This window comes from Hypanus sabinus, chromosome X1 (genome assembly GCF_030144855.1).
Source record: "Hypanus sabinus isolate sHypSab1 chromosome X1, sHypSab1.hap1, whole genome shotgun sequence".
Classification (NCBI taxonomy): Eukaryota; Metazoa; Chordata; class Chondrichthyes; order Myliobatiformes; family Dasyatidae; genus Hypanus; species Hypanus sabinus.
This window is the reverse complement of record NC_082738.1, coordinates 63,188,431-63,215,042: the sequence shown is the minus strand read 5'-3', so window position 1 is coordinate 63,215,042 and position 26,612 is coordinate 63,188,431. Positions and strand designations below refer to the sequence as shown.

Below are 26,612 nucleotides of genomic sequence, written 5' to 3'. Positions count from 1 at the left end.
GATGCAACAAGATAATGATCCAAAACACAAGAGTAAATCAACAACAGAACGGTTTAAAAAGAAGGATATTCATGCTTTGGAATGGCTAAGTCAGAGTCCAGAGCTTAACCCCATTGAGATGCTGTGACATGATCTGAAGAAAGTTGTTCATGCAAGGTATCTCAGAAATATTGAATTGAAACCTTTTTGTATGGAGGAATGGTCTAAAATTCCTCCTCACCGTTGTGCAAGTCTGATCAGCAGCTACAGGAAATGTTTGGTGGAGGTTATTGCTGCTAAAGGAGATTCCATCATTTATTAAATACAAGCATTCACATACTTTTTTCCAGCTTGGACTGAATGATTAAACAATGTGTTCAACAAAGACATAAAAAGTACAATTGTTTGTGTTATTAGTTTAGGCAGACCATGTTTGTCTATTATTCTGACTAAGGTGAAGATCAAACCATACTTAGTGAGTAATTAATGCAGAAAACCAGATAATGGCAAAGGGTTCACATATGCTTTCTTGCCACTGTACTTACACTCTATGTACTTTGCAGTTTGTCTTTTCCACGTTGGTTGTTTGACCATCTTTATGTATAGTTTTTAATAAATTCTATTTATTTTCCTGTAATGTCTGCAAGAAAAAGAATGTTATTGTAGTATATGGTGACAATAATGTACTTTGATAATGAATTTTCGTTGTCTTTAATGAGGTAGTCTTTACTACCTGCCTGGGCAGTGAAACCTTCAGGTTCAGTACTCTCTGGGAAAAGCAGTTCCTCTTCATCTCCATCTTAAATTTACTCCCATGAAGCTTGAGGCTATGTCCCCTAATTCTAGTCTCAGAGGAAAAGACTAACCGATCTCTATCTCATCTTTGAGGGTGTGATGACAAAAGCAGTAAAGAGTTGAACTTGGGACCTTGGAAGCTGTAGGGTCATTCCCACTGGTGAAACAAAATTGAAGATCTGCAAAATGATAGAACTGACTGGAGGGGAGTGTGAAAGACAGCAAGCTTGGTCTGTATGGCTTGGAAGGTTACAGAAATGTATAGAATATACAAATATGATAATGGATTGAAAGCTCTTGGTGATGTGGTACTTATTGCAAATTAAATTTTCCTCTTGCATTTTACAACTTGCACGATTCCATTTTAGGAACAAATAGTTACCTCATGTGCCAGCATTTTGTAGAGTTCTTCTTTTGTCAGCATGAGCCGCTCTCTATCTGTGCTGTCGACAACTAGAATAACGAACTGCAAAGAAATATACACATCATAAGTCCATCTGCTGACCAGTTTTATGCACCTTTAGCTTCTCATACTCCACTGCTACTCTTTTTTAAAAACAGTTAATAGGGAATTAATACTATTCAGGTCAAAATCAGGTATGGAACTTGCTCCAAATTAATTGTACAACATCTATTTGGAAAGAAGTCTCTTAAACATGAGAGTTCTTCAGATGCTGGAAATCTTGAGCAACACACAAAATACTGAAGGAACAGCAATCTCATCTCTCCTTAGCCTCCTTATCTGGCCATTTATATGCAAGTCACCATTACTTCCGGTAAGATGGTGGCACGTGCAAAAACATCAGCCTGTCAGGGCCAAAGGTGCCTTTTGCTTTGTAAAATTTGTTTTTTTTTAAAATATATAAACGATCCAAAGACAATTCTACTTCAAGACTTTCGGATACTGCAGGGTTACTCCAGTGAGCTGCTTGTCGATCCAGAGTAGCTGAATTGGTGTTGGCCACAGGAACAGCCGGGTTGTTGGAGGAGCCGGTTTGAGTACAGAGGACCTGGCTGCAGGCTTTGAAGTTGGTGTGCAAAGGTGGCATGCAGTATAACCACGGGAGATTGTCGCGGACATTTCACTTGTGATCGCAAGACTGTCGGACAGTGACAATGTAAGTTGCCGCAGGCCAGTTACCTTTGTCTGGTAGCGCAACAGGTGACATGTGAGCTGTGTAATGCCAGTTGCAGTGAGCACTAGGCCTGTCTGCTGCTGCAGACCAAGTGAGGAGAAGCGGAAGCATTACAGCGTCACACCCGCGCTTGGCTGGAGGCTGACCTCTCCCTTCATTGCTGCCCTCACAAGTTTGAGTGATGGAATGACAAGCTGGATTGTATATGTCTGCGCACTGCTGGAAGACTGCACCATCGATTGCCTGTCATTTTCACTCAGGGTCTTGGACTAATAAATATACATGTGATATATATGTGCCTATCTGTACATATATATACACACATAAATACATATATACACACACATATATGTACATATATATTATATACACACACAGTTGCATGCAAAGGTTTGGGCACCCCAAGAGATTTGAGCTCTTAGATAACTTTTACCAAGGTTTCAGACCTTAATTAGCTTGTTAGGGGTATGGCTTGTTCACAATCATCATTAGGAAAGGCCAGGTGATGCAAATTTCAAAGCTTTATAAATACCCTGACTCCTCAAACCAGCAGCCATGGGCTCCTCTAAGCAGCTGCCTAGCACTCTGAAAATTAAAATAAATTGATGCCCACAAAGCAGGAGAAGGCTATAAGAAGATAGCAAAGTGTTTTCAGGTAGCCGTTTCCTCAGTAATTAAGGAATGGCAGTTAACAGGAACAGTGGAGGTCAAGTCGAGGTCTGGAAGACCAAGAAAAAACTTTCCGAGAGAACTGCTCGTAGGGTTGCTAGAAAGGCAAATCAAAACCCCCTTTTGACTGAAACAGACTTTCAGGAAGATTCAGCAGACTCTGGAGTGGTGGTGCACTGTTCTACTGTGCAGGGACACCTACACAAATATGACCTTCATGGAAGAGTCATCAGAAGAAAACCTTTCCTGCATTCTCACCACAAAATTCAGCATCAGAAGTTTGCAAAGGAACATCTAAAGAAGCCGGATGCATTTTGGAAACGTCCTGTGGACTGATGAAGTTAAAGTAGAACTTTTTGGCTGAAATGAGCAAAGGTATGTTTGGAGAAAAAAGGGTACAGAATTTCGTGAAAAGAACACCTCCCCAACTGTTAAGCACAGGGGTGGATCGATCATGCTTTGGGCTTGTGTTGTAGCTAGTGGCACGGGGAACATTTCACTGGTAGAGGGAAGAATGAATTCAATTAAATACCAGCAAATTCTGGAAGCACACAACAAGAATCTGCTTTAAAAAAAAGCTAAAGATGAAAAGAAGGGTGGCTTCTACAACAGGGTAATGATCCTAAACACACCTCAAAATCCACAATGGATTACCTCAAGAGGCACAAGCTGAAGGTTTTGCCATGGCCCTGACAGTCCCCCCCCCCCCCAAAACATCATCGAAAATCTGTGGATAGACCTCAAAAGAGCAGTGCATGCAAGATGGCCCAAGAATCTCACAGAACTAGAAGCCTTTTGCAAGGAAGAATGGGTGAAAATCCCCCAAACAAGAATTGAAAGACTCTTAGCTGGCTATGGAAAGCATTTACAAGCTGTGATATTTGCCAAAAGGGGTGTTACTAAGTACTGACCATGCAGGGTGCCCAAACTTTTGCTTTGGGCCCTTCTCCTTTTTTGTTATTTTGAAACTGTAAAAGATGGAAATAAAAAAGTAATCTTGCTTAAAATATTAAAGAAATTATTAACTTTATGCCTTTTGGAAATCAGGTCATCTTTTACGCGCTTAGCCATTCACGGTAAAAGAAATTTTGACCAGGGGTGCCCAAACTTTTGCGTGCGTGCGTGTGTATATAAATAAAATTGAGAGATGATTTAAAGTTTATGGGAGGATCTGCATAAGTTACCACGGATCGGAAATCGGAAAAAAAAACTTAAGTTTTCTAAGTAGGAACAGGTACTATTTAGCATTAGTCAAACGTTTGTCTTAGTATATGTTTTACCTTTCTATGCATATAAAACACTTAAGAAATGTATTTATTTCAATAATTAAACCATTGCGTTGCTTAGTAATAATTGTAGCTTTCATCGGGGCAGGGCCTTCACATACTCCATTATTCTCACTTTATCCTTTAAAATTGTTCCGATCGTTGACTGACTGTAGCCTAACGTTTTTCCAATGACCAATGCCATTTCACCTCTTTCCAATTGCTTTATTATTTCCACTTTATTTTCAATCGTGATAGTTTTCCAGAACAAAAACACTGCGGGCAGTGGGTCCAGAGCTCTGCCAGGTCCTAAAGTCTTGAGCAACCACGTTTTTTGGTATCCACGGGGGGGGGGTCCCAGAACCAATCCCCCACAGATAAGGAGGGCCGACTATATACATACACACACATCTATACAGTATATATCTATATATATTTCTTTGAGTGCATATGCTTCTTCACTCGCTATTTTGAATGTTTTGTACCTTGGTCCCAGAGGAACACTGTCTTGTTCAGCTGTATCTCTGCGTGGTTAAATGATAATTAAGCTTGATTTGATTTGAAAAGTACACCATTAGACCAGGGTCATTGTGACTACCATGATGCCAAATTAATCTAACCTCCTCTTGCTGCACATGATCCATATTGCTCCATATTCAGGTGCCTGTCTAAAAGGCTCTATTGTATCTGCTTCCATTACCACACCTGGCAGCATCATTCAGACACCCATGACTCTTAGTAAAAAAAACACAAATACAACTTTAGCGTAGTGGTTAGCACAACGCTATTACAGCTTGCGGTGTCGGAGTTTGGAGCTCAATCCTGATGTCCTCTATAAAATGGTTGTACGTCCTCCACATGGAATCCGGGTGCTCAAGTTTCCTGTTTTCTCCGGATGCTCAAGTTACCACCCACAGTCCAAAGACATATCAGTTAGCAAGTCTATTGGTCATTGTAAATTGTCCCATGATTAGGCTACGGTTAATTTGGGAGTTGTCAAGGGTTGCTGGGTGGTGTGGCTCAAAGGGCCTATTCTGCACTGTATCTCCAACTAAGTAAACAAATAAACAAACAAATTCTGCTGGTGGTGAAATTCTAGAGCAACACAAAATGCGGAAGGGACTCAGCAAGTCACGGAGGGGAAAAAAACAGTAGATTTTGGACTTGTTTGTTGGAGCTAGTCATCAAGGTGAAGTGACATGAGCATTTACAGGAAGAGTATCACTTCGTTTCACTAAAATAACAGTGCATTGTTCTGGTCAAAAAATGCCTACTGCCAATGCTTACTTCAAGTATGTTTAATAAATAGCTTGCAATTGAGCTGAATTAAATACCACCATTATAAGGAGCACTGCCAGAAGGAAAAAAGCATTCATCAAGGACCTCTATCATCTGCTTACTTCTTCAGCAGTTTCATCGGGGCACGACTGTGCAAGCACGTGGACGTCAGCCAATGAGAACAGTGAGAAGAGTTTAAAAGGAGACGGTTATTTCTTCAGCAGTTTGATCGGAAAACGATTGCACAAGCGCGTGGACATCAGCCAGGTAGAACAGGGAGAAGAATTTAAAAGGAGACAGCTTTATAGAGTGGGTGGGAGTACAGGGAGACAGAGTACGAAGGCTTGGGCTTAATGGGGCTTAGGTGATACCAGGTCGAGGGGAGATTGGTTGCCTGAGGAGAATACAGACAGGAAGAATGTGTGCGAGGCTGGTATTCTGTGCACGGTGTCAGATGTGGGATGTCCGGGAGACTCCCAGCCTCCTGGATGGCTACATCTGCACCAGATACATCGAGCTGCAGCTCCTTAGGGACGGTGTTAGGGAACTGGAGATGCAGCTCGATGACTTTTGTCTGGTCAGGGAAAGTGAGAAGGTGATAGAGAAGAGCTATAGGCAGGTAGTCATACCAGGGTCTCGGGAGACATAAGTGGGTCACAGTCAGGAGAGGGAAGGGGAAAGAGTCAGGTACTACAGAGTACCCCTGTGGCTGTACCCCTTGACATTAAGTACTCCTGTTTGAGTACTGTTGGGGGAGGGAACAGCCTACCTGGGGGAAGCAAGAATAACTCACCTCACTGGCACAGAGTCTGGCCCTGTGGCTCAGAAGGGTAGGGAAAGGTAGGCAGCAGTAATAAGGGATTCTTTTAGTTAGGGGGCAGACAGGCGGTTCTGTGGACACAGGAAAGAAGCACGGATGGTAGTTTGCCTCCCAGGTGCCAGGGTCCGGAATGTTTTGATTGCGTCCACGATATCCTAAAGTGGGAAGGTGAACAACCAGAGGTTGTGGTACATATTGGTACCAACGACATAGTCAGGAAAAGAGAGGAGGCCCTGAAAGCAGATTACAGGGAGTTAGGAAATGTATTGAGAAGCAGGACCATAAAATTAGTCATGTCGGGATTACTGCCTGTGCCACGTGACAGTGAGTATAGGAATGGAGTGAGGTGGAGGATAAATGTGTGGCTGAGGGATTGGAGCAGTGGGCAGGGATTCAGATTTCTGGATCATTGGGACCTCTTTTGGGGCAGGAGTGACCTGTACATAAAGGATGGTTTGCACTCGAATCCCAGGGGGACCAACATCCTGGTGGGGAGGTTTGCAAAGGCTATTGGGGAGAATTTAAACTAGAATTGCTGGGGGGTGGGAACCGAACTGAAGTGACGGAGGAAGAGGCAGTTGGCTCACAAATAGAGAAAGTTTGGAGACAGTGTGAGAGGGAGAATAGGCAGGTGATAGAGAAGGGACGCGCTCAGACCAAAGGCTTGAGGTGTGTCTATTTTAATGCAAGGAGTGTTGTGAACAAAGTGGATGAGCTTAGAATGTACTTGGAGCGGTGATGTTGTAGCCATTACAGAGACTTGGATGGCTCAGGGGCAGGAACGGTTACTTCGAGTGCCAGGTTTTAGATGTCTCAGAAAGGACAGGGAGGGAGGCAAAACAGGTGGGGGCGTGGCACTGTTGATTAGAGGTAGTGTCATGGCTGCAGAAAAGGAGTAAGTTATGGAGGGATTGTCTACGGAGTCTCTGTGGGTGGAAGTTAGGAACAGGAAAGGGTCAATAACTATACTAGGTGTTTTTTTTAATATATAGACCACCCAATAGTAACAGGGATATCGAAGAGCAGATAGGGAGACAGATTCTGTTGTACTAACAACAGGGTTGTCGTGGTGGGAGATTTCAATTTCCCAAATATCGATTGGCATGTCCCTAGAGCAAGGGGTTTAGATGGGGTGGGGTTTGTTAGGTGTGTTCAGGAAGGTTTCTTGACAGAATATGTAGATAAGTCTACAAGAGGAGAGGCTGTACTTTGCCTGGTATTGGGAAATAAACCTGGCCAGGTGTCAGATCTCTCAGTGGGAGAGCATTTTGGAGATAGTGATCACAATTCCATCTCCTTTACCATAGCATTAGAGAGGGATAGGAACAGATAAGTTAGGAAAGTGTTTAATTGGAGTAAGGGGAAATATGAGGCTATCAGGCAGGAACTTGGAAGCATAAATTGGGAACAGATGTTCTCGGGGAAATGTGGCAAATGTTCAGGGGATATTTGCGTGGAGCTCGGCATAGGTGCATTCCAAATTGACAGGGAAAGGATGGTAGGGTACAAGAACCATGTGTACAAAAGATGTTGTGAATCTAATCAAGAAAAGAAGAGCTTAGGAAAGGTTCAAAAAACTAGGCAATGATAGAGATCTAGAAGATTATAAGGCTAGCAGGAAGGAACTTAAGAAACTAGAAGAGCCAGAAGGAGCCATGAGAAGCCTTAGTGGACAGGATTAAGGAAAACCCGAAGGCATTCTACAAGTATGTGAAGCGAAGAGGATAAGACATGAGAGAATAGGACCAATCAAGTGTGACAGTGGAAAAGTGTGTATGGAACCAGAGGAAATAGCAGAGGTATTTAATGAATACTTTGCTTCAGTATTCACTACAGAAAAGGATCTTGGCAATTGTAGGGATGACTTACAGTGGACTGAAAAGCTTGAGCATGTAGATATTAAGAAAGAGGATGTACTGGAGCTTTCGGAAAGCATCAAGTTGGATAAGTCACCTGGACTGGACGAGATATACCCCAGGCTACTGTGGGAGGTGAGGGAGGAGATTGCTGATCCTCTGGCGATGATCTTTGCAATATCAATCGGGACGGGAGAGGTTCCAGAGGATTGGAGATGTCGTTCCATTATTCAAGAGAGTAGAGATAGCCCAGGAAATTATAGACCAGTGAGTCTTACTTCAGTGGTTGGTAAGTTGTTGGAGAAGATCCCAAGAGGCAATATTTATGAACATTTGGAGAGGCATAAAATGATTAGGAATAGTCAGCATAGCTTTGTCAAAGGCAGGTTGTGCCTGAATTTTTTGAGGATGTGACTAAACACATTGATGAAGGTAGAGCAGTAAATGTAGTGTATATGGATTTCAGCAAGGCATTTGACAAGGTACCCCATGCAAGGCTTATTGAGAAAGTAAGGAGGCATGGGATCTAAGTGGGCCTTGCTTTGTGGATCCAGAACTGGCTTGCCCACAAGAGAGCAAAGAGTGGTTGTAGACGGGTCATATTCTGCATGGAGGTCAGTGACCAGTGGAGTGCCTCAGGGATCTGTTCTGGGACCCCTACTCTTAGTGATTTTTATAAATGACCTGGATGAAGAAGTGGAGGAATGGTTTAGTAAATTTGCTGATGACACAAAGGTTGGAGGTGTTGTGGATATTTGGAGGGCTGTCAGAGATTACAGCAGGACATTGATAGGATGTAAAACTGGGCTGAGAAGTGGCAGATGGAGTTCAACCCAGATAAGTGTGAGGTGATTCATTTTGGTAGGACAAATATGATGGCAGAATATAGTATTAATGGTAAGACTCTTGGCAATGTGGAGGATCAGAGAGATTTTGGGGTCTGAGTCCATGGGACACTCAAAGCTGCTGTGCAGGATGACTGTGTGGTTAAGAAGGCATACAGTGCACTGGCCTTCATCAATCATGGGCCTGAATTTAGGAGCCGAGAGGTAATGCTGCAGCTATACAGGACCCTGGTCAGACCCCACTTGGAGCTTTATGAAAATAGCTTGAGTGAACTCGGACTTTTCTCCTTGGAGTGACGGAGGACGAGAGGTGACCTGATAGAGGTGTACAGGATGATGAGTGTCATTGATTGTGTAGATAGTCAGAGGCTCTTTCCCAGGGCTGAAATGGCTAACATGAGAGGGCACCGTTTTAAGGTGCTTGGAAGTAGGTACAGAGGAGATGTCCAGGGTAAGTTTTTTTTTTAAAAACACAGAGAGTGGTGAGTGTGTGGAATGGGCTGCCAGCGACGGTGGTAGAGGCAGATACAATAGGGTCTTTTAAAACAGGTACACAGAGCTCAGAAAAATTGAGGGCTATGGATAACCCTAGGTAATTTCTAAGGTAAGGACATGTTCGGCACAGTATTGTGGGCTGAATGCCTGTATTGTGCCGTAGGTTTTCTATGTTTCTATCCTAGTCATGCTCGCTTCTCACTGCTGCCATCGAGAAGATTGTATAGGAGTCTTAGTTTCCACACCACCAGGTTCAGGAACAGACGTCAGACTCCTGAAACAGCGTGAAGAATGTCACTCACTTCAACACTGAATTGATTCCACAACCTGTGGACTCACTTTCAAGGGCTCATGTTCTCTGTATTTATTTATATTTGTATTTGCAGTTTGTCTTTTGCACAATGATTGTCAGACTTCCTGTGTGTTTTTCATTGATTCTGTTGTATTTTTGTCCTACTGTGAATGCCTGCAAGAATCTCAGGATAGTATTCATTGACATACATTGATATAAATTGAATGTTAAATAAGGGTTACATCTTTGATCTCCTGGATGACTTCAATGCTGTTCTGATGACAAAAGGGAGTGGCAGTGGAGCTTTCATCCCTTATTATACTGTTTCCGGCCTGGGTATTGCAGTGACGAATGGCAGATGCAATCTATAAAGTTTCCAACCTTAAATGGATGTGGCAGCTTCATGAAAGTGAATCAAAAGAATTGACTGCAATGTAAAACCTACAGTGCTCATAAAGAACAAATAATGCCAACTTCACTCAGGGGGGAGGATAGTGTAAAGAATGACCTGTCACCACAGCCATTAGCTTCTCCAACTCACCTTACAACACAAGGGCAGACATCTGAAAGAACAGTTGACTGGACAAATTCTGACAAAGGGTCTTTGGACTAAAACATTAATTGTTTCCCTTCCCATGAAGCCTGACCTTCTGAGTATTTCCAGCATTTCCTGTCTTATTAGTGACCAGTCCATGGTCACTAATAACAAGATTTCATTATTTCAGAGAAATGGCATGGTCACAGGTCCTTCTGGCCCAACAAGCCCAATTATACCCATGTGACCAATGAAGCTATTAACCTGTAGATCTTTGAAATATGAGAGGAAACTGGAGCACTCAGAGGAAACCCATGCGGTCAAGGGGAGAATTTACAAACAGTGGCAGAATAGAGAGATTAGGTTATGGTTACAGGCACATCGAAACATATAGCAAAATGAGTCGTTCGTGTCAAATTAAATCAGCAATGATTGTGCTGAGCAGCCTGCAAGGCTCACCACACTTCTTGTGCCACAACTCATTAACCCTGACTTGGCTGTCTTTGGAATGTGTGAGGAAACCAGAGCACCCAGAGGAAACCCACATGGTCACAGGGAGAACATACAAACTTCTTACAGACAGTGGTGGGATTTGAACCCTGGTCTTACAGCCGGTGCTACTCTACCTTGCCACCCTTTTTGTGATAGTGCAACTCCAGCAGTGCCTTCAGATCCTTCTTGTGTTATAGGGGATTGCATTGCATTGCAATTCTAAAAAAATGGTCCATATCCAATTTTCTATTTCGTAAAACCAAGTCACCAGCACAAGACAAAAAAAAATGGGAGTTCGAGGAAAAACATTTCTATGTAATTTTTCCTCAACAAATTTTGTAGGACCTCTGTGCATCTCAGAGTTTGGGTAGTGATTTATAAATTCTGCAATGGCCAAATTCCGTTACACAAATGGCTACAACACAGTGGTCAGAAGCATTATTGGGTCATTTCAAAGTGATTAGGGGATTTGCAAAAGACGAGGTTGGTACTTTGTTTTTAAGTTTGCAGGGATAGTTTTGGGTCAGCGCGGGGAGTTAGAGGACAGGCTAGGGTTTGGAGTCAGTGATTGGGTGTGTGGGGCAGGGGTGAGATTTTGAGGTTGGGGGAGTTGGTTGGAGTCCTGCTTGAAGTGCTCTGTGGTCAGCAGTTCCCTGTGAATGGATTATGAATTGACAGACAGAGGACAAAGAGCAAGATTGGAGGCCCCGAGGATGACGGACGATGACCCCCCACACCCCCCTAGAGTTGGAGGTCTACAACAGCCCAGAGTTTGAGGTGTGGAGGTCAAAATCTCATGAGCTGTGAGTTGATACCCAGAGACTGATGAAGTCCGGAAGTTAGAAGTGGCCTATCTTGGGGTTGGAAGCCTGTCTGTGTGAGAGTGTGCAAGGGTGGAAAAGGGGCTTGTTTTACTGTTGTTGCTCAAGTTGTTCTGCTGAACATGGTGGGCACGCTTTGTTGGCACCAGAATGCATGGTGATATTTGCAGCTTGTCCCCAGCATAAACTTAAGCTGTTAATGCAAATGACATTTCACTGTATGCTTTGATGTACAAGTAATAAATAAACGAACCTGACTCCAACCTGAACATGCAAAGATATTGGGAACGTGAATGTCATGGAACTGGTTGATCTTTCGAAGTGGCACACATACAACTGACCACCTATATTATACAATTACAGAATAGAAACCTAAATAGAGGAAAGTTATTGGTTAAGAGGTGATCACAGTAAGGAGCTGACCATACAACACTGAAGTCTCAGCACCCTTTACACACTCCAGTGATCACTCCCTTGAATGAGATGCCCACCTGACTTCCAAAGACAGCCAACTTCCCAAAGTGAGGACAATAGACAATAGGTGCAGAAGTAGACCATTCGGCCCCTCAAGTCTGCACCGCCATTCTGAGATCATGGTTGATCATTCATTATCAATACCCAGTCCCTGCCTTGTCCCCATATCCCTTGATTCCCCTATCCATCAGATATCTATCTAGCTCCTTCTTGAAAGCATCCAGAGAATTGGCCTCCACCGTCTTCCGAGGCAGTGCATTCCACACCTCCACAACTCTCTGGGAGAAGAAGTTTTTCCTCAACTCTGTTTTAAATAACTGACCTCTTATTCTCAATCCATGCCTTCTGGTACTGGACTCTCCCAACATCTGGAACATATTTCCTGCCTCAATCCTATCAAATCCTTTAATTATCTTAAACGTTTCAATCAGATCCCCTCTCAATCTCCTCAATTCCAGCGTGTACAAGCCCAATCTCTCCAATCTCTCTGCGTAAGACAGCCCTGCCATCCCAGGAATCAACCTAGTGAATCTACGCTGCACTTCCTCAATTGCCAGAATGTCCCTCCTTAAACCTGGAGACCAAAACACAATATTCCAGGTGTGGTCTCACCAGGGCCCTGTACAAATGCAAAAGGACATCCTTGCTCTTGTACTCAATTCCCCTTGTAACAAAGGCCGACATTCCATTTGCCCTCTTCACTGCCTGTTGCACTTGCTCATTCACCTTCATTGACTGGTGAACAAGGACTCCGAGGTCTCTTTGCATTTCTCCCTTACCTAACTCGACACCGTTCAGACAATACTCTGCCCTCTTGTTCCTGCTTCCAAAGTGGATAACTTCACATTTATTCACATTGAATGACATCTGCCAAGTATCTGCCCACTCACCCAGCCTATCCAAGTCTCCCTGTATTCTCCTAACGTCCTCTTCGCATGTCACACTGCCACCCAGTTTAGTATCATCAGCAAACTTGCTGATATAGTTTTCAATGCCCTCATCTAAATTGTTGACATAAATTGTAAAGAGCTGTGGTCCCAATACAGAGCCCTGTGGTACCCCACTAGTCACCTCCAGCCAGTCCGAGAAACACCCATTCACTGCTACCCTTTGCTTTCTATCTGCCAACCAGTTTTCTATCCATCTTGAAACCCTGCCCCCAATGCCATGAGCTCTGATTTTACTCACCAATCTCCTATGTGGCACCTTATCGAATACCCTCTGAAAATCTAGGTACACAACATCCACTGGCTTACCCTCATCTAACATCCTTGTTACACCCTCAAAAAACTCCAACAGATTAGTCAAGCATGATTTGCCCTTGGTAAATCCATGCTGGCTCGGCCTAATCCTATCTCTGCCATCAAGATGTGCCACTATTTCATCCTTAATAATGGACTCAAGCATCTTCCCCACGACTGACGTTAGGCTAACAGGGCAATAGTTCTCCGTTTTCTCCTTCCCTCCCTTCTTGAAAAGTGGGATAACATTAGCCACTCTCCAATCTTCAGGAACTGATCCTGACTCTAAGGAACATTGGAAAATGATTACCAATGCATCCGCAATTTCCTGAGCCACCTCTTTTAGAACCCTCGGATGCAGACCATCTGGACCCGGGGATTTATTAGCCTTCAGTCCTATCAGTCTACTCATCATAGTTTCTTTCCTAATGTCAATCTGTTTCAATTTCTCTGATATCTTATGACCCTGGCCCATCCATACATCTGGGAGATTGCTTGTGTCCTCCCTGGTGAAGACAGATCTAAAGTACGCATTAAATTCTGTTGCCATTTCCCTGTTTCCCATAACAATTTCTCCCAATTCATTCTTCAAGGGGCCAACGTTGTTCTTAACTATCTTCTTTCTCTTCACATAGCTAAAAAAGCTTTTGCTATCCCCTTTTATATTCCTGGCTAGACTGAGCTCATACCTGATTTTTTCTCTCCGTATTGCTTTTTTAGTTAAGATCTGCTGTTCCTTAAAACTTTCCCAATCATCTGTATTCCCACTCATCTTAGCCCTGTCATACTTCCTTTTCTTTAATGCTATACAATCTCTGACTTCCTTTGTCAACCACTGTGGCCCCTTCCCCCTCTTTGAATCCTTCCTTCTCGTTGGAATGAACTGCTTTTGCATCTTTTGTATTATCCCCAAGAATATCAGCCACTGCTGATCCACTGTCTTTCCTGCCAGGGCATCCGCCCATTTAACTTTGGCCAGCTCTTCCCTCATGGCTCCGTAGTCTCCTTTATTTAATTGCAACACTGACACCTCTGATCTGCCCTTATCCCTCTCAAATTGTAGATAAAAACTTAACATGTTATGATCACTACTTCCTAATGGCTCCTTTACTTCAAGATCACTTATCAATTCCTGTTCATTACACATCACCAAGTCCAAAATAGCCTCGTTCCTGGTTGGCTCATGCACAAGCTGTTCCAAAAATACATCCCTTAGACACTCCACAAACTCCCTATCCTGGGGTCCAGCACCTACCTGATTCTCCCAGTTCACCTGCATGTTGAAATCTCCCATAACGACTGCATTACCTTTAGCACATGCCAATGTTAACTCCCTAATCAACTTGTACCCAATATCCACGCTACTGTTTGGGGGCCTGTACACAACACCCATTATGGTCTTTTTACTCTTACTGTTCCTCAGCTCAATCCAGACTCTACTTCCCCTGTTCCTAAGTCACCCCTTGCTAAGGACTGAATCTCATTCCTCACCAACAGGGCCACCCCACCCCCTCTTCCCATATTTCTGTCTCTACGATAGCACGTATACCCTGGTACACTCAATTCCCAGGCCTGATCCCCTTGCAGCCATGTCTCCGTTATCCCAACAATATCGTAGTTCCCCATTTTCATCTGAGCTTCAAGCTCATCTGTCTTATTTCTGACACTACGCGCATTCAAGTATAGAATTCTTAGCCCATTCCTCCTCTCTTTGCTTAAAACACTGTCTGTTGTACCTAACCCAGCTCCTTGAACTTCCATCGGGCTAACTGCACCTTGAATTTTGATGACCTTCTCAAGATCACCCAAACCTTCTACACATTTAACCCCATGCTCTTTCTGACCAACCCTCTGTACATGTAACTTTTCCAACACATGTTCTGTCTCACCTTTCTCCTTTACACAATTAATATTTGGGAAACGTGTATTCCCCACCTGTCCCTTATCCTTCATCATGTCATCTTCTCTCGTCTTCTGGATCCCTGCCCCCTGCACATCCAGTTTAAACCCCCCCGAGCAGCACTGGCAAACATTCCTGCAAGAATGCTAGTACCCCTCCAGTTCAGATGTAGACCATCCCTTCGAAACAGATCCCAACGCCCCTGGAACAAAGACCAATTATCCAAAAACCTGAACCCTTCCTTCCTGCACCATGCTCTCAGCCTCGTACTAATGTGCATAATCATTCTATTCTTCGCCTCACTCGCACGTGGCACAGGTAGCAATCCCGAGATTGTCACCCTGGAGGTCCTGCCTTTCAGCTTCACTCCTAACTCCCTGAACTCTCTAAGCAGGACCCCCTCACTCACCTTACCTACATCGTTGGTCCCTATATGGACCACTACATCTGGGTTCATGCCCTCACTCTCAAGAATAACATCACTGGATGGTTACCATCTTTTTCAGGAATGGGCAGACGGATACACTTGTGGGGAACTGAAACACTGGCACAGACCAATTGCCTATTCAGTGCTTTTTGGAATGAAGAGTCATGTAACCCAAGCATAATAAAGCTAAATACAATAAAAGCGACATTCATCTCATTTATAGTAGGTAAGCAGACAATGCTGAGGGCCAAAGAAACCCACAACCTATCCTTCTTTGCTGAGTAGATAAGGAAGGGGTAGAGGAGGTAACAAGGAAAGGTATAAAGAATGATTAAGTTATTTAAGGGGATGAGATGCCTGTGGTTCAGGAACAGTTATTACCCCTCAACCAGGAACAGTTATTACCCCTGGCTCTTGAACCAGTATGGATAACTTCACTCACCTCAACATTGAACTGATCACACAACCTATGGAGTCAATTTCAAGGACTCATTTGTTTTTGATATTTATTGCTTATTTATAATTATTTTGTTGATTTTTGCACAATTTGTTATCTTTTGCACATTGGTTGTTTGACTATCTTTGTTGCGTGCGGTTTTTCATTGACTATCGTGCTTCTTGGTACTTGCTGTGAATGCACACAAGAAAATACATCTCAAGAGCTGTATATGGTAACATATACATACCAAGGTAATAAATTTACTTTGACGTTATTCAGCAGCTTCAGCATCACGCTGTTCGGCTTTTCTATATAATGCAGGTTATCCACTGAATCCTCATATGAGGTGGATCAGTTGACTACAACTGTAACCCAACCAGGCACAAGGACAGACACCAGTCATATGAGCTGTTCACTGTCCCGCACACTGGGATAAAGGCAACATTTTCTATTTTGTTAATGTAATTTTCTTTTTCAATATTTTTATTAATTTTCATAGAATAGAGTACATGAGGATATATATTATGAATCAAAAAAGATAGAATAGTTCTGAATACATTATACTTAAATCACACTTGCAATTGCAGTACCCTATATTCAGAATCAAAAATATACATTAATTAATTTGTAATTTGAATTGTAATAATTTTATCATAAAAAAGAATCTAAACCCACCACCAAAGTCGAAGCTGTTTGGTAAAGAAAGAAAGACAGAAAAAATCCCCATCACATAATGATTTATTTTATCAGCCAACACCTGTACTTTAACACCAAATCAAAGGTTTTGATGTTAATTTAATATTAAATTATTAAAATTATTGAGGTGGAAATGAGTGCAATATTAGCTTCTTAAGAAGAAACAGTAATAAACCTACAAAAATGACTTGGACTTTACAGTTCTTCGGCTTAGGTCACGAAACAGCAACAACTGAGCTGACTCTGCACATTTGCTTTGTTAAATTCACTCATGAATGAGGAACTGGCTCTGCTGTGGCCAACTTCAATTTGCTGATATAGGCACATTACTACTTTAGTGATTAAACCACCTTGATAGAATTGAATGGAGTTTTGGATTTTATCCCAGGAAACTGTCCCTGACAGTAGGTTAAGATTCTGACTCCTTTGTGAATTCACCACAATAATACTACAGTTAAAGCAAAGACTGTTTGTATAGAGTACATTAATACATTTTAGTGAAATCTGAGCTACTTGTGAACCCAGCTCCAATTGGGCAAAAATTAAAATTATTTATATCAATTTTTCACAGAATGCTTGATTTTGCACTTATGAACTAATAGGCTTTTCAGCTGAGGGTTGATGAGAGGACATAGGTTTAGCCCAAAAGGCAAAATGTTTAAGGAGAACATGAGAGGGAACTTCTTCACTCAGAGGGTGAAGGCAGTGTGGAACAAGCTACCAGAAGTGGTGGATATGGGTTCAATTTCAATATTTGGTCAATAGGTCTAGGCAGCTATAGGTCTAGTTTGGCTTGGACCAGATGGGCTGAAGGGCCTGTTTCTGCGTCCAATGACTATGATTCTAATTATATAAATTTGACTGCCTAAATCCCAGAGCATGGGAGGCTTTCTTTGGCAATTACAAAAAAAAGTTAAATGTGATTAGGATTGCAGCAAGTGGCACACCTGATGAATCTCTGAAGGTCAGAGCACTGCTCAAAATTTCCACACTAAACCAACAAACAGTATTATAAAAAAATTGTTTCCAGCACACTCTGCTGCAGACAGAGGTGCCACTGCCAAATAGTTTAAGCAGAGTGAAGCTAAGTACAATAAAGTTATATTCTAGGTTCAGGAACAACTATTACCCTTCAAGCACCAGACTCTTGAACCTAGCAACATGCACAAAATGCTGGAGGAACTCAGCAGGCCAGGCAGCATCTATGGGAAAAAAAAGAGTACAGTCGACGTTTCGGTCCAGAACCCTTCAGCAGGACTGGAGTTAAAAACATGGAGTACATTTAAAAGGTGGGGGGAAGAAGTGCAAGATGATAGGTGACACTGGGAAGGGGAGTGATGAGGTAAAGAGTTGGTAAGTTCATTGGCGAGAGATACAGGGCTGGAGAAGGGGGAATCTGATAGGAGAGGACAGAAGGTCAGGGAAGAAAGAAAAGGGGGAAGAGCACCAGAGGGAAGTGATGGCAGGCAAGGAAATAACGTGAGAGAAGGAAAAGAGAATGGAGAATGGTTGGGGGGGGGGCTCGCAGGACATTACTGGAAGTTTGAGAAATCAATGTTCATGCCATCAGGTTGAAAGCTACCCAGACGGAATATAAGGTGTTGTTCCTCCAACCTGAGTGTGGCTTCATCTTGACAGTAGAGGTGGCCATGGATTGACATATCAGAATGGGAATGGGACGTGGAATTGAAGTGGTGGCCACTGGGAGATCCTGTTTCTTCAGGCTGACAGCAGATCAGTCTCCCAATCTGCACCAAGTCTCTCCGATATACAGGAGGCCACACTGGGAGCACCGAACACAGTAAATGACCCCAACAGTCTCACAGGTGAAGTGTCGCCTCACCTGGAAGGACTGTTTAGGGCCCTGATGGTAGTGAGGGAGGTAGTGGAGGGGCAGGTGCAGCACTTGCTCCACTTGCAAGGATAAGTGCCAGGAGGGAGATCAGCTGTGAGGGACGAATGGTCAAGGAAGGCGTGCAGGGAGCAATCCCTGCGGAATGCAGGAAGTGGTGGGGGGGGGGGGGGTGGGGAGTGGAGATGAGCTTGGTGGTGGAATCTCATTGGAGATGGCAGAAATCCAGAGAATTAAGTGCTGGATGCTGAGGCTGGTGGGGGTAGTAGATGAGGACAAGAGAAACCCTATCCTTGGTAGGGTGGTGGGAGGATGGGGAAAGAGCAGACATGCACGAAATAGAAGAGATACATGGAATTATGATGTAGTGGCCATTACAGAGACTTGGCAGGCACCAGGGCAGGAATGGATTCTCAATATTCCTGGATTTCAGTGCTTTAAAACGGATAGAGGGGGGAAAAGGGGAGAAGGGGTGGCATTACTGGTCAGGGATACTATTACAGCTACAGAAAGGGTGGGTAATGTAACAGGATCCTCTTTTGAGTCAGTATGGGTAGAAGTCAGGAACAGGAAGGGAGCAGTTACTCTATTGGGAGTATTCTATAGGCCCCCTGGTAGCAGCAGAGATACCGAGGAGCAGATTGGGAGGCAGATTTTGGAAAGGTGCAAAAGTAACAGGGTTGTTATCATGGGTGAATTTAACTTCCCTAATATGATTGGCACCTGATTAGTTCCAATGGTTTAGATGGAGCAGAGTTTGTTAAGTGTTTCCAGGATGGATTCCTGTCACAGTATGTTGACAGGCCGACTAGGGGGAATGCCATACTAGATCTAGTATTAAGTAACGAACCGGGTCAGGTCGCAGATCTCTCAGTGGGTGAGCATCTGGGGTACAGTGATCACCACTCCCTGGCCTTTAGCATGATCATGGAAAAGGATAGAATCAGAGAGAACAGGAAAATTTTTAATTGAGGAAGGGCAAAATATGAGGCTATAAGGCTAGAACTTGCGGGTGTGAATTGGGATGATGTTTTTGCAGGGAAATGTACTATGGACATGTGGTCGATGTTTGGGGATCTCTTGCAGGATGTTAGGGATAAATTTGTCCCGGTGAGGAAGATAAGGAATGGTAGGGTGAAGGAACCATGGGAGACAAGTGAGGTGGAAAATCTAGTCAGATGGAAGAAGGCAGCATACATGAGGTTTAGGAAGCAAGGATCAGATGGGTCTATTGAGGAATATAGGGTAGCAAGGAAGGAGCTTAAGAAGGGGCTGAGAAGAGCAAGAAGGGGGCATGAGAAGATCTTGGCAAGTAGGGTAAAGGAAAACCCCAAGGCATTCTTCAATTATGTGAAGAACAGAAGGATGACAGGAGTGAAGGTAGGACCGATTAGAGATAAAAGTGGGAAGATGTGCCTGGAGGCTGTGGAAGTGAGCAAGGTCCTCAATGAATACTTCTCTTCAGTATTCACCAATGAGAGTAAACTTGATGACGGTGAGGACAATATGAGTGAGGTTGATGTTCTGGAGCATGTTGATATTAAGAGAGAGGTGGTGTTGGAGTTGATAAAATACATTAGGATGGATAAGTCCCCGGGGCCTGATGGAATATTCCCCAGGCTGCTCCACGAGGCAAGGGAAGAGATTGCTGAGCCTCTGGCTAGGATCTTTATATCCTCGTTGTCCACGGGAATGGTACCGGAGGATTGGAGGGAGGCGAATGTTGTCCCCTTGTTCAAAAAAGGTAGTAGGGATAGTCCAGGTAATTATAGACTAGTGAGCCTTACGTCTGTGGTGGGAAAGCTGTTGGAAGAGATTCTTAGAGATAGGATCTATGCACATTTAGAGAATCATGGTCTGATCAGGGACAGTCAGCATGGCTCTGTGAAGGGCAGATCGTGTCTAACAAGCCTGATAGAGTTCTTTGAGGTGGTGACCAGGCATATCGATAAAGGTGGTGCAGTGGATGTGATCTACATGGATTTTAGTAAGGCATTTGACAAGGTTCCACACAGTAGGCTTATTCAGAAAGTCAGAAGGCATGGGATCCAGGGAAGTTTGGCCAGGTGGATTCAGAATTGGCTTGCCTGCAGAAGGCAGAGGGTTGTGGTGGAGGGAGTACATTCAGATTGGAGGGTTGTGACTAGTGGTGTCCCACAAGGATCTGTTCTGGGACCTCTGCTTTTCATGATTTTTATTAACAACCTGGATGTCGGGGTAGAAGGGTGGGTTGGCAAATTTGCAGATGACACAGAGGTTGGTGGTGTTGTAGATAGTGTAGAGGATTGTCAAAGATTGCAGAGAGACATTGATAGGATGCAGAAGTGGGCTGAGAAGTGGCAGATGGAGTTCAACACGGAGAAGTGTGAGCTGGTACACTTTGGAAGGACAAACTCCAAGGCAGAGTACAAAGTAAATGGCAGGATACTTGATAGTGTGGAGGAACAGAGGGATCTGGGGGTACATGTCCACAGATCCCTGAAAGTTGCCTCACAGGTAGATAGGGTAGTTAAGAAAGCTTATGGGGTGTTAGCTTTCATAAGTCAAGGGATAGAGTTTAAGAGACACGATGTAATGATGCAGCTCTATAAAACTCTGGTTAGGCCACACTTGGAGTACTGTGTCCAGTTCTGGTCACCTCACTATAGGAAGGATGTGGAAGCATTGGAAAGGGTACAGAGGAGATTTACCAGGATGCTGCCTGGTTTAGAGAGTATGGATTATGATCAGAGATTAAGGGCTTTACTCTTTGGAGAGAAGGAGGATGAGAGGAGACATGATAGAGGTGTACAAGATATTAAGAGGAATAGACAGAGTGGACAGCCAGCGCCTCTTCCCCAGGGCACCACTGCTCAGTACAAGAGGACTTGGCTTTAAGGTAAGGGGAGGGAAGTTCAAGGAGGATATCAGAGGAAGGTGTTTTACTCAGAGAGTGGTTGGTGTGTGGAATGCACTGCCTGAATCAGTAGTGGAGGCAGATACACTAGTGAATTTTAAGAGACTACTAGACAGGTATATGGAGGAATTTAAGGTGGGGGGGTTATATGGGAGGCAGGACTTGAAGGTACTATTCTATGTTCTATAGATGCGGTTGAGGGGCAGCGTTCATGGCAGAGGAAGCCCCTTTCTTTGAAAAAGGACATCTCTTTTGTTCTGGAATGAAAAGCCTCACCCTGAGTGCAGATGCAGTGGAGAAGGTGGAATTGAGAGAAGGGGATGCCATTTTTACAAGTAACAGGGTGGGAAGAGGTATAGTCCAGGTAGCAGTGAGAATCCGTGGCTTTATAGTAGACATTAATAGATGACAGAGATCGAGAAAGGGGAGGGAGGTGTCGGAAATGGACCAGGTGTGTTGCTTGGATTTTGAGCATCTGCAGATTTTCTCATTTGTGATAGCCTCCTGAACTAGCATGGATAGCTTCACTCCAACTCTGAACTGACTCCATAACCTATAGACTTACTTTCAAGGACTCTACAACTCCTATTCTCAGTGTTATCCTGTATTTTTACAATTGATTTTAAAGTCCCCTTTCTTGTTTTTAAGTTCATAGTACACCAGAGTCACTTTTGTTTTATAAACCTTAGGTCTTCTTCTGCCTGTTGTTTAAATTTAAACTATTTCCCTCAAAAGATAATTGTCAGGACAGCTGTTTTGAACTATGCTCCTAAACTGTGGAATTTGATACCTAAAGCTCTAAGGAATGCAGACTCAGTGAAGACTTTTAATGTTTATTTTTCATTTTATTTTCAAGTTTGCACTTTATCCCACTGTAAAGCACTTGAACTACATCATCTGAATGAAAGTGCTCTCTAAATAAATTAATTCACTTATTTATGTATTATTGTTAGTTGCATTTGTAGAATTTGTTTTATTTTGCACATTGGTTGTTTGTCAATCTTTGGGTGCAATTTTCATTGATTCTACTGTACTACTTTGTTCTACTATGAATGTCTGCAAGAAAACGAATCTCATAAATTTACTTTGAGCTTTGAACATTCAAATCCTCCATAGTAGGCAAGCAAGTAAACCCAAGGACCAAAACAATCTATAACCTATCCTCCTTCCCTGAGCAGGTAAGGAAGGGGTGGAACTGCAGAGCTGGTAAAAGAATGATTAGGTTACTGGTGGGGGGGTGGGTGGTGGAAGAGGTGCCTGAGGTTATTCAGCAACTTGTGCATCATGCTGTTGTTCAGGCTTTCCATATAATGCAGGTTATCCATTGGATTCTCGTGTGAAGAGTATCAATTGCCTATAACTGTAACCCAACTTGGCACAAGGACAGATGTGGAACAGTCATGAGCTGCTCTCTAGCCAACAGTTTGATTAAGGCCAAACTTCTATTTTCAAATTCTTTAACTATCAATATACCACAATTAAGATTTCCCCAGCACATCCTCAAACTGTGATATTACACTGATACTCATTACTGAGACTCATTCCACTGAGATGTAACACTGAGCATCATAGGAAGTCATTCCTGCCTGTGGCCATCAAACTTTACAACTCCTCCCTCGGAGTGTCAGACACCCTGAGCCAATAGGCTGGCCCTGGACTTATTTCCACTTGACATGATTAACTTATTATTATTTAATTATTTATGGTTTATATTGCTATATTTCTACACTATTCCTGGTTGGTGCGGCTGTAACAAAACCCAATTTCCCTCAGGATCAATAAAGTATGTCTGTCTGTCTGTTTTAATGTACACGTGGCAAATAAAGCCAATCTAATCTTTTGCTTTTTCAATGCAAATTTACTCTATGCAAACCAGTCTTCTTGATTAAACCAGCATCATTTTGGTTAATCTACCTGGTCTCCTACCATGGAGCTTTCATTTCTGAAGCAGAATGGGATCTAACCAGTTTCTTACAAATACTCCACTTTGGACCCACATCCACAGTGTTTGCATACCTCTGTGTTTGTGTAGTACGTACTCCATGTTGAACGCAGCATGTCCTGTCCACCAATGTCCCACATTAAAAAATGAGTGTTCTTTACAACTATTTCTTCCACATTGCTACCGATTGTGGGTGACGTATGAACCACCTCATTCATCAGGCTGTGAGGGAATCACAAAGGCAATTAGATTTGCAGACCATTTATACTGTTTCTCAAAATACATGAGGAACTAAAATTCAGTTGTAGAGAATGGATCACCCTTGGGATTACAGAATTCCAGAGCAAATCATTATAAATTGATTGTCTGGCAGTGCAGTAGTAACTGGTACTAAAATTCTTCATGAATGCCAGTGCTACTGAAGAATTATACCTTAATGGTTAGTCAGGAAATTCTGGGACTATTTCACTCACAAGAGCAAAAATAAAAAAGCAATTTAATCCTTCACGTGGACCTAAAACTCAATCAATAACCCAAATAACCTTACAGGAAGATCCGAGTAAATGTGACTGCAGTGATACAGTTACTAGCCAACTAGATGAAGGACCAAAATTATTAGCTATTAAAAATGAAATGTACACGTTTAACCTTTCCTGTAATGAAATACAGAAAAATGTCAGAAATATCCATGTTAGATGGCACCTGGGGAGAAAACTAGCCAGACAACAGTTCAGATCGATGTGTTCCGATGAAAGGTTATCAACTGTAAACTTTGACTAATTTTCTCTCTTCCGATGTTGCCTGACCTATTGAGTACTTGAAACATTTTCAGATTTTGATTTCAGCTCCCAAACAACTAGGAAAATGGCCATATACCACACACACTCCAGGCACTCAGCTGAATGTAAACTTTCAAAATACAAACACTTAAGTGTAAATTAACAGACCCCGTAAAATCATTTAAAAATCTATCATTCAACATTTGAATGTTACAAGCATTATCCAAGTCAAACAGAGGAGTAAACAGTAAAACGCTTCACTGATCAGTCTGGTCACTATTGATCTCCAGTGACAGAAAGTGTTTTAACCATACTGTGCCACTTTTAGTTACAATGCAGAACTTCTATATAGAATGAGCTGCCAGAAGTGCAGGTTTGATTTCAAGATTTAAGAGAAATTAGGATAAGTACATTGATAGGAAGGGTATCAAGGGCTATGGTGCAGGTATAGGTCGATAATACTAAGCAGAATAACATTTCAACATGGACTAGATGGGCCAAAGGGTCTGTTTCTGTGCTGTAGTGTTATATGATTTGGGTTATGGTAATTAGGACCAGGCATTTTAAAAAATGGCCATAATCTTTGAGAACATAACTATGAAAGATTCTGGAAGATATTGAAAAATACAAGTAGAGATAGTCATGGTTTCTTGTTCAATCATTTAGTCAAGTCCCACTCTTCGTGACCTCATAGATCAGAGGGTTTGCATGGCAAGATACAGAAGTAGCTTGCCAGGCCATTCTTTGAGATAGTCATGGTAGGGCTAGCAAAAACACAATCATTGGTTTAAGGTGAGAGGAAAGGGGATTTGAGGGAAATGATTCTGTATATAGAAAACAGTGGCTGACATCTGGAGCTCACTGCCAGTGGAGTGGAGTCCACGTTTGAAACATCTTGACTGACACTTAAACAGTCAAGGAGCAGAAAGACAGATATAACGTGGCCAATGGGATAGTATAGATGGGCAGAAAGGTCACAGGCATGTGGGTTGAAGGCCTATTCTGCGTTAAATGATGTTGCCTCTATAAAAACAAGATCCTGACATAGACGTGCTTGTGAATACAGATACATCGTAATGTTTTGCAGCTGAATTACTTAAATCCAGTTCCTGAAAATAACATACAGCACTCAAAGGCCACAATATAATCTGGATGAACCAAGTTTGGCACACTGAAAGAACTCATGAATTCAAAATATCACATTTCAGAAAAATAAAACCCTGGTTTTTAAATCACAGCAAGAGACAGAGAGGGAAAAGGTAAAAGAAGCTCAGAGAGAAGCTGTTTTTTTTAAAACTGATTGCGGCAAAGAAGCTAGACTGCGCAGGCGCGTGACGTAGCGCGCCAAAGGTTTAAGAAGGAGAGGAAGTTTTCAACGGTTATTTAAATCGCAGCAAGAGGCGGAGAGGGAAGAGGTAAAAGAAGCTCAGAGAGAAGCTTTTTTTTTAAACTGACCACGGCAAAGAAGCTAGACTGCGCAGGCCCGCGACGTAGGTTTAAAAAGAAAGACCGTCATATATAGCGGCCATCGTCGGAGTGGACTGAGACAGAGTGGGTCGGCTTTGGCTCAATCAGGCAGAGGCGAGGTTTGAACGGGGCACAACTGCACAAGCGTGTGAAAGTCGGCCCGTGAGGCAGAGGGAGAATTTAAATAGCAAGCAGAGGCTGAGTATGAGCTTCACTCCAGGTGAGGTAAGGCCGGGTACGCTCCTTTAATTAACCTAATTAGTTTAGGAGTAGGTAATGGAGGCAGCGATTAGGGCAGTTGAGTGCACCGTTTGCAGTATGTGGGAAGTCAGGGTGAGCACTGTTGTCCCTGATGACTACACCTGCAAAAGGTGCATCCAGCTACAGCTCCTGACAAATCGAGTTAGGGAACTGGAGCTGGAGCTGGATGAACTTCGGATCATTTGGGAGGCAGAGGCAGAAATAAACAGGAGTTACAGGGAGATAGTCCCCCCTAGGAGTCAGGAGACAGGTAGGTGGGTGACTGTCAGGAGAGGGAAGGGGAATAGACAGGAAGAGCAGAGCACCCCTGTGGCCGTTCCCATCAACAACAAGTATATCGTTTTGGATACTGTTGGTGGGGACGACCTACCAGGGAGAAGTTGCAGTGGTTGTGTCTCTGGCACCAAGACTGGACCCTCAGCTCAGAAGAGGGAGGGAAGGAAGGAGGGAAAAGAGGAGAGCAGTAGTGATAGGGGATTCAATAGGGGGACAGACAGGAGGTTCTGTGGAAGAGATCGAGAATCCCAGATGGTCTGTTGCCTCCCTGGTGCCAGGGTCTGCGATATCTCGGATCGAGTTCTCAATATTCTCAAGAGGGAGGGTGCACAGCCGGATGTCGTGGTCCATATTGGGACAAATGATGTGGGTAGGAACAGTGAGGAGGTCCTGAAAGGTGAGTTTAGGGAGCTAGGTGCCAAGTTAAAGGACAGGACCTCGAGGATTGCAATCTCAGGATATGTGCAGGTGGGTTTAGTAATAGTAAGATGGTGCAGATCAATACGTGGCTGAAGACATGGTGCAGGAGGGAGGGCTTCAGATTTATAGATAATTGGGCAGTTTTCCAGGAAAGGTGGGACCTGTTCCAGCGGGACTGAACTGGAGGGGAACAAATATTCTTGCAGGTAGGTTTGCTAGAGAGGCTCCAGTGGATTTAAACTAGATATGAGGGGGAAGGGGAAC

At 43.2% G+C, this 26,612-nt stretch overlaps 1 protein-coding gene across 1 annotated transcript in view; it reads right to left on the bottom strand.

Moving 5' to 3' along the window:
• The window catches only part of LOC132384965 (ADP-ribosylation factor-like protein 5B), a 78,566-nt gene that overhangs the window by 22,611 nt on the left and 29,343 nt on the right, over window positions 1-26,612 (bottom strand). Inside the window, exons 3-4 of the mRNA XM_059956656.1 lie at window positions 23,220-23,367; window positions 1,157-1,240 (exon numbers count right to left, since the gene is read on the bottom strand). Of these exons, the coding sequence (XP_059812639.1) occupies window positions 1,157-1,240; window positions 23,220-23,367 (232 nt within the window). The remainder of the gene's footprint in view (window positions 1-1,156; window positions 1,241-23,219; window positions 23,368-26,612) is intronic.